The sequence below is a fragment of the Chrysochloris asiatica genome, unplaced genomic scaffold (assembly GCF_000296735.1).
Source record: "Chrysochloris asiatica unplaced genomic scaffold, ChrAsi1.0 scaffold00042, whole genome shotgun sequence".
NCBI classification, from domain to species: domain Eukaryota; kingdom Metazoa; phylum Chordata; class Mammalia; order Afrosoricida; family Chrysochloridae; genus Chrysochloris; species Chrysochloris asiatica.
Genome location: NW_006408560.1, coordinates 10,507,767 through 10,516,529, shown reverse-complemented (window position 1 = coordinate 10,516,529; position 8,763 = coordinate 10,507,767). Strand labels below are relative to the sequence as shown.

The 8,763-nt window shown below is 41.2% G+C and overlaps 1 protein-coding gene and 1 pseudogene across 1 annotated transcript; one reads left to right on the top strand and one right to left on the bottom strand.

Moving 5' to 3' along the window:
* LOC102840066 overlaps window positions 1-8,763 on the top strand; it is a 1,013,887-nt pseudogene that overhangs the window by 811,941 nt on the left and 193,183 nt on the right.
* Window positions 4,763-4,993, bottom strand: LOC102814951 (late cornified envelope protein 6A-like). Its single transcript, XM_006861679.1, has one exon. It carries the CDS (start codon window positions 4,991-4,993, stop codon window positions 4,763-4,765), a length of 231 nt encoding a protein of 76 aa, XP_006861741.1.

Sequence of the window (8,763 nt, the reverse complement as noted above, 5' to 3'; positions counted from 1 at the left end):
TGTAAATCTTTATGGGAGCAGAACGCCTCATCTTTCTCCTGCGGAACAGCTGGTAGTTTTGAACTGCTGACCTTGCGGTTCGCAGCCCGATTCGTAATAAATGATAGCACAAAATAAATAAATGGGGGACAACACATAATACAATTTCACATAATTTATGTTGTTGCTATTGTTAAGTGCTGTCAAGTCAATTCCAACTCATAGCAACCCTTTGCAGGTTTCTGAGGAGCAGCTAGTGGGTTTGAACTCCTTCCTTACCTTTTGGTTCACAGTCCAGTGCTTATTCTACAGTGCCATACCAGTAGCCAGATAATTTATGTAGATGAATTATGATCTCAAGGAGGTTCCTTAAAGAGTGAGCTGTGCATAGTAACTTCCTTCCAAAGATGGGAGTATGAATATGAGGAGCAAAAGAGGAACTTTACTGTAGAGAAACCTGACAAGCATTAGTTCAGTCAGGTGATCAAATCGAGCATCTACACTGATGTCATGTTGGTAGCATAGATGAGGTTAACCTGTTAAAAAAATATTGATTAGAAAATACGTCGGTACTTAACATTCACAAAAGCGTAACAGTACACATATTTTCTAAGGAAAAATAACTGTGCCACTTACCTATCCTGCTGTTCCTTTGAATATCTTTGAAAATTATGTATATGTTGTTGTTGTCAAGTGCTGTGGAGTCAGTTCCAACTTATAGCAACCCTGAATAGGGTTTCCAGGAGCAGTTGGTGGGCTTGAACTATGGATCTTGCAGTTAGCAGTCCAGTGCTTATCCTACAGAACCACATCAGGAAAGGAATTTTATTCAAAATCTGCATTTTTCATTACTTCATTATTATAAAACAAAGAAGGGACGTATGTATAAAGTCAATTTTTTTGTTTCTTTCAAAACTTTTAGTTGGTTTTTGATGAATATGTCTGTCTTCAATAAAGAGCTCAAGTAAAACCTAGAAAAAAAAATGTTAATATACACTGAGTTTTATGTTGTTGTTGTTGTTGTAAGGTGCCATCGAGTAGGTACCGACTCATAGCGACCTTATGCACAGCAGAACGAAGCACTGACCGATCCTGGGCCAACCTCAGTATTGTTGTCACTTTTGAGCTGAGTCAAATATTGATATTTTCTTTCCCGCCCCCCACCCCACCCCCCGGCAGAAAAAAGAGTGTTTCCAGAAACCGCTCGCATGACCATGCTGAAAAGTCTGCATCAGGGATATTTGAAAACCTATGAGTTAAAGGTGGAAGTTCAAACAACTATATGTCAAAATTCACGACACTACTTTCTTATTCATGGAAGAAAGATGAGGCCTTCTACTCCCGTGAAGATTTACAGCCTCGGAAATCCCCTTATACAGGGGCGTTATGAGTCACAGCGACTGCCTAGACGGCACTTTACACCTTTAATATAAAGTGGCTGCTTTCCCTCAAAAGGAGAAGACATCCATATTCTCTTCGATGATGTATTTCATAAAAATAAAATGTAAACTTTATAGGTAGTTGGTCAAGTAGCTTAGGAAGTGTTTCTTCTCACCTCATGGATTTTCCCACTTTAGACTAGAGCAGTCTTGGAATGCGGTGCTCATTTATGCTCTTGGACAAAATCAATCACTTTCCCAAAATCATTTTCATAAATGGAGGCATTTTCATCCTCCCCAAAGGCAGTCTTTCTGGAGGATATTGAAAAGAATCTGCATTTTTTTTGACAATTCTAATTCTAAAACTGTATTCTAAGAAAATTACTAAGCATGATCATCAATATGAAAGTTTATTGTACTGTTTGTTTAGACAGAATATGATTGGAAACATCCTAAGTGTTCTGTGGCAGGAAAGCGGAGTCCTAGTATAAGATAAGCACTAGACTACAAGGTCGATTTGAACTTCAAGGTGGCAGTTGGAAAACCTATTCAGGGTCACTATGAGATGTTGTTGGGGGGTCTTCCTCTTTTTTGCTGACCCTCCACTTTACCAAGCATGATGCCCTTCTAATTTTGGTTATTCTTATGTTACAAGATTTTAGGATGATTTTAATTGCATTCCTTCTACATTAATACATTTTTATAAGGTATGCATCATTTGTTTAATGAGAAAAATTACATGCATAAAATTATAATTATATATACTTGTTGTTAGTCAGTTCCTACTCATAGTGACCCTGTGAACAGGGTTTCTGAGGAGCAACTGGTGAGCTTGAACTGCCAATCCTGCGGTTCAAACCAACTTTGCAGTTCAGGGCATTAACTCACAGCACCACACATATGTCATAACAGGTAAAACCAGGTTCCACAAGAAGATCACCATGCTTTGGAAATGGAATTCTTGTGTATTGGAGATGATGGACAGATGACAATCTTCTCTGAGTCAGGACAAAATAATCTATTGAGTAGGTACTTGGTGAAAAATGTTTTTGGTACTGTCAAGCAAATGCAGATTAGCTAAAAATATTTGCATGGAACTATTATTAATCTACAATACATTTGAGACTGAATCCTCCTGCACATGAACAATAACAATCAAACCAATCACCGTGGCAAGCATTAGAACTGGGTCCTCAATAACCAGGGCCTTTCACAATCGGCTTGCTGGGCCTTTCTTTCACAGCACTTCTGGATGGATTTGAAACATTTTGGTTAGTAGCCCAGTGCTTAATTATATGCACCCCCCACGGCCTCTTTCAAACTAGAACACCAAACCCAGTGCTGTTGAGTCACTTTTGGACTCATGTTGTTGTTGTTGTTAAGTGCCGTTGAGTCCGTTCTGACTTATAGTGACACTGTATAGTGTTTCCAAGGGGCAGCTGGTGTGTTTGAACTACCAACCTTATAGTTAGAAGTCCAGTGCTTGTCTTATAGCAACACACTAGGACTCCTCCTGACTCACAGCAACCTTTTATAGGGTGTCCAAGGCTGTAAATCTTTACGGGAACAGAAAGTCTCATCTTTCTCCCACGGAGCAGCTGGACCTAGTATTTAGCAGTCCAGTACTTATCCTACAGTGCCACCGGGGTTTCTTACTGTTGTTGTTGTTGTTGTTAAGCGCCATTGAGTCAGTTCTGACTCATAGTGACCCTGTATATAGTTTCAGAGAAGTAGATGGTGGATTTGAACTGATAATCTTATCATTCAAACTGACTGCCTTTCAATGCATTATCCTACAGCACCACATCAGGACTCCAGGTCTTCTTATAGTGACCTATAATTTACATTAGGTCCTCTTTTACTCCAGGTCTGTAGACCCTGGACTTGAACCCTGACTTACTCCAGAGGTAACAACCCTTTGAGAGCAGGATTTCATAGTTAGTCTTGGTAAACCTAGCTGGTTAAAGCTATGATAAGGACTTAGGGTTATGAGAATTAGGGTTATGAACTATCCCACATCTGTCATCTTACATCTGGCACCCCAGCCAAATAAAAATGCATGCTATTGGCAAGCACTGCACTTTCTTCCTTCTACTAATTTGTTTAGGCTCTACGCTCCTTCTAGAAACGTCATCCTCAGTCCACCTTTTGCCCAAACCCAGGACCAAAGACCTTGTTTAAATGCTATGGGTACCAGGAGCCTTTTCTCCTTTTGCTCAAAATCAAACCCACTGCATTCTAGTAGATTCCAACTCTATAGGAGAAAGTAGAATTGTGCATTAGGACTTCCAAGGTTGTAAGTCTTTAAGGAAGCAGATTGCTTCTTCTTTTTCCTCTTGACCAGCTGATTTTCCTTTAAATCATTGACCCTTTGATTAACAGCCTGATGCTTAATTCATTGAGCAACCAGTGCTCCACCCTAACCCCCACCCCAAAGTGGGATGTACTCTTCTTTTCCAAACTCCCTCTCGAAGGCCCAGAAAATCAATCTTTGATCCACAGCCATAGTCAGTGTCTGTCTCCCACCGTTGACCTCTTGCACTTTCATTCTGCTTCAAGTTCTCTTATAAAACAAAAGTCACTAAACAGCCGTAATAATAGGGTCCATAGTAGAGTTGCCACTAAGTCTGACTCACGACAGCCCAGGAGTGTCCGAGTGCAAGTGTGTTTTATAGGGTTCTCCAAGGCTGTGACCTTTTGGGAGCAGATCCCCAAGCTTTTCTTCCCAGGGACATCTGGATGGGTTTAAAACTTTCAATTAGTAGTCAAGTGCTTTATCATTTGCACTCTTCAGAGACTCCTTTGTCAACAAAGTGAAAAGAAAATATAAGTAATCAGATTAAAATTATATTTATTAAGTTACATAGTTCAACCCAACATCTGTGTTGTTATTCCCAGTAATCTGTAAGCTCTTCTGGATCAGGAACAACTCTCCTACTAACACCTGTATACAGAGAGGCCAGTAGACAGCAGGTGCTCAATCTATGTTTACTGCATTGAGGACTTCAATGCTAGTCTCATGGGATAACAGTGACGGATGGCTGTGAGGGTACTGAAAACTAAGGCAGAAATCCCAAACCATCTGTCTCTAATACAAGGCCAGTTGTCTTAGGAAGGGGAACAGGTACATCCACTTGTTGAGGTCTCAGCACACCTGAGCAGTGATGCCAAGGACTCACAATAGTCATGGTTCAGAATGGAGAGGTTTGATTATTGCTGAGCTGAAGCGGTAGGGAAATGAGAAGCGGAGGTGTAACTTTGTAACTTATCTAGCTCTCTTCTCTCAAGTGCAGGGTCAGGAAGTGCCTCTCTACCTTGCCTGAGAAGAAGATGGCCTAGACCTCCAAGGAGAATTAATGCAGGAGACTGTTCCTGTGTCCCTCTGCTATGGACTGCTGGTCACCTCAACATTCTTCCTCTTTGATATGGTAGATGGTATTACCACGGAGGCAATGGGGTTTCCTTCGAGCCCTCCCAGGGCGGGCTGTTCTTTGAGACTGGGACTTTGGGGAACTGAGACAAGAGCCTCCTGAACAGGAAGTGCAGCAAGGAGCCAGACTGGGGTTTGGGTACTGGGGAGGGAAACATTTGGGAGCATCTGGAGGTTCACAAGATCTCTGCTTCTGTTGTGGCATCACTGAACTGATGGTTGAAGCTGCAAGGAAAAGGAGTAAATGGTCAAATTAAGGACCCAGGTAGCCTGAGTGATGGTTTCTCTTCCCAGGAGCTGGTGCTGTTCAACATGGAACCTTACATTTCCAACCTGCTGAAATCTGTCCCAGGTGGTAAAAACAAAGTCGATTCAAAAGGATTTCGGTTGAGAGTTCATCCTTGTGGGAGATGCCAGGAGACTCAACAACCCAGATAACAACGTACTCTTCTTCATAAATGGTGCACATGGTTAAATTCAAGATTTCAAACAGAAAAGTTGGAAGTTTGAACCCACCTAGAGTCACCTTGGAAGAAAAGCTTGGTGATGGTTTGCTTTTGAAAGGTAGAAGCCATTGAAAGCCCTATTGAGGGGTAGTTCTACTCTGCAACACATGGGTCACCATGAGCTAGAATTGACTCAGTGGCAACTGGTAAAACAGAAAAGGAAACTGTAGCCTAGTTGAGTTGATAACTCATTTTCCCAGGCCAGTGTCCACCATAGTCAAGCATATGGACAGTGTAACTCCAGATCTTATGGCAAGAAGAGTCAACTCTCTGCTCTCCCCTCAGTCTCATTTTGCACTGAACCTTCTCTAGTCTGAGGGTCTCTTCTCTGTTTCTCTGGCCTTCTAGATCCTATGATTAGATCCTTTGGGTTCTTTTGCAGGGACCTCCATCCCTCCCCTTCTTCCTTCCCCCAAACTCTCCTACCTAGATTTTCAGCTCCCTGGGAAGAGTCAAGAAGAGAGACTGGGCAGCACCTGAGTGAGAAACATCCAAGTGTCTCTCCACCCAGAAGCAACCTACCCTAGTGGAAGATGTGTGGACAAGTCATCCCAGGAGGAGTCTGGAGCCTGGAGCCTTGTGAGGCCTGGAAGGGAGAGGCCCTTTTATACAGTCCTGCAACTGATGCCTTCAGGCTGTTTGTTATTGGAAGGCAGCCAAAAAATGGATGATCTATCTGAATGTTTCACAATTCTCAGAGCTAGATTCTTTCGCTTGGATGTGAGTAAAAAAAAAATTCCCATGTAATTGAGTATCCAGAGGTCTGGGACCTTCAGATTTGCCTGAATTGGAATGACTACAGTGAACGAGTCTGTGTAACCTCCATGGGGCCTGATTTGGGATAAGATTGCTGTTGAGTTCCTTCTGGGATTGGAGGGGAAGAGTCAGGTTCAGTACCACACCGAGGAAGACCGTGTCTTGTTTACCTCCCACCTATCATTCATGCCTTTCAAAGTTCAACCAGATCTGAGTCCTTCCTCCTTTGAACTCCACAGATATCTCTCACCTTTGTCGTTGCTGTGGGTCATGTTGACCTAGATACCTGTTCTATCTCCTCTCTTAAACAGTTCCCTCATGATAGAGACCTTTTCTTATCACCTCTGCATTCCGGGAGCCTGATATTATGCCTAAAACAAAACAGGTGCTCATTAGTGTCTGTTGAATTAACATTCTACTTCTATGAGAATTAGACTTGGTGCTTTGGGAGAAAAAAAAATGTGAGGGAAATAAAATCCAGTTCATTTTCCTATTGTAGATCAGATCTTGACTTCTTGTTTTTATTATCCTCACCTAAGACATTTGTGAATACTCTTTCATAAATCGTACAGAGAAATATGTGGTTAGATCACATATAATACAACATGTAAGGGTGGAGAATAAACATCTGTAAATTTTGCTCTCTTAAGTGCAAAGGGGGGCCTTTGGAGGGGATTTCCTCAGAGTGAAACGTTTTTGTTGATCTCTCATGAAAATCAATATCACCATCTGTTGGCTATGCTTGAAGAGGGAACCTACCCACTTCACTGAGTCAATTCTGTCTTATTGTGACCCTACTGGCCACAGTAGAGCTGCTCCATAGGATTTATAAGATAGCAAATCTTGATTGGAGCAGATAGTGTCATCTTTCTCCCATGAAGCAGCTGGTGGCTTGGAATCACTGATGACTTAGCTGTCCAACACTTAACCACTGCTCCACCAGGGCTCCTTTAAAGAGGGAACACTCATCTAAGGACAGTCTCTCACCTCTGGATGTTCTAGTCTAAGAATCATTTATGGTATGCACAGCTAAGCAAAGAGGTATTAGTGAAACTTCATGGTGTTAAAAACTGTGTCTTGCCTGGCTCTATGTTCCCATTGCCTGATAAATAGTCTGTGCTCCAGAAACAGTTGATGAGCAAATGTAAAAAATGAGTAACTATAAGATGTACTCTAATTATAGGACCAACTGCCAGAATTGACAATTTCAGGATACAGAGTGTAGCTTTTTTGAGATCCATGAGCTGTTCTCTCCTCTGATAGACTTACACATGCAGCCCGTTTCAGATCAGAACCCTGAAAGTTTAATGTTCTCTTCCACTTATATTTAAAGTCTCATTCCAGTTGTCTTCATGCTTCAGGCTATTCTATGAGTATGAATCCATAACTTTGTATTTATGGTGGTAGTGTTGTATACCATCAAGTCACTTCTCATTCATAGCAACTCTGTATAGGGTTTCCAGGTACCAACTATATGCTGAACATGAAGGTGCTCTGGTGGCACAGTGGTTAAACACTTGGTAATGGGTTTGAAACCACAGCATCTCTTTTGGAGAAAAGACCTGATAATCTGCTACTGTAAAGATAAAAGTCTAGAAAACCTTATGAATCAGTCCTACTGCATCATATAGGGTCTCTATTAGTTGGAATGGACTCAATGGCACCCCGCAACAACTGAACACAAAGGATAGTAAAGCCTTCCTCTTGTGCTTCAACATTTTAAAAAGAAGCCGCAGCCATGTTATCAGATAAGACAGTGGGGGAAACAGGCGGATGAATTCTGGAAGTAGATTCAGAATGGGAATAGTCAGTTCTAAGATATCGAACTGGAGTGATAGTGTCTTAAGTAACTTGACTCCCACTATTAACTAAAGTAGATGTCAGAAGAGACTCTGAAATTTGGTTTTGAATGTAGAGAGCTAAAGCAAATAAAATAAATGATGAAGTAAAAAAGCCGAACAGAAAATCTCAAATAATAGCTTGAGAAGACAAAGTAAAGTGTTACAATAAAATATATACATACCTGGAGATAGAAAACCAAAAAAGAGAAGAACATACTCAGACTTTCTGAAGCTGAAATAACTGAAGGAAAATTCAAACCTCAGGTTACACTATTGAAGGGTTCTATGGGCAAAGTTCACCACTAATGTGTCCATTTGTATACTGTGGTGGTTTGGACATTGCTGTGATGCTGGAAACTATGTCATGGGTATTTAACTACCAGCAGGGTCACCCACAGTGGACAGTTTTCAGCAGAGCTTCCAGACTAAGACAGACTAGAAAAGAGAAGCAGACCACTTCTGAAGGGTTAGCCATTGAAAACCTTATAAATGACAGTGGAACTTTTTCTGATATAGCAATAGGAGATGAACCCCTAAGATTGGAAGGCACTCAAAATATGACTAGGGAAGAGCTGGCTCCTCAAAATACACTTAACCTTAATGACGTAGATGGAGAACAGCTGTCAGGACCTTCATTCACTGATACAATACAACTCAAAATGGGAAGAGACAGCTGCAAACAACTATTAACAGTCAGAATATGGGGTGTATGAAGTATGAATCTAGGAAAACAGAAAGAGATCAAAAAATGAAATGGAACACATAAAGATCAATATCCTAGGCATTAGTGAGTTCAAATGAACTGGTATCAGTCATTTAAAAACAAATAATTATACAGTTTATTTTGTTGTTGTTGTTAGGTGCCATCGAGT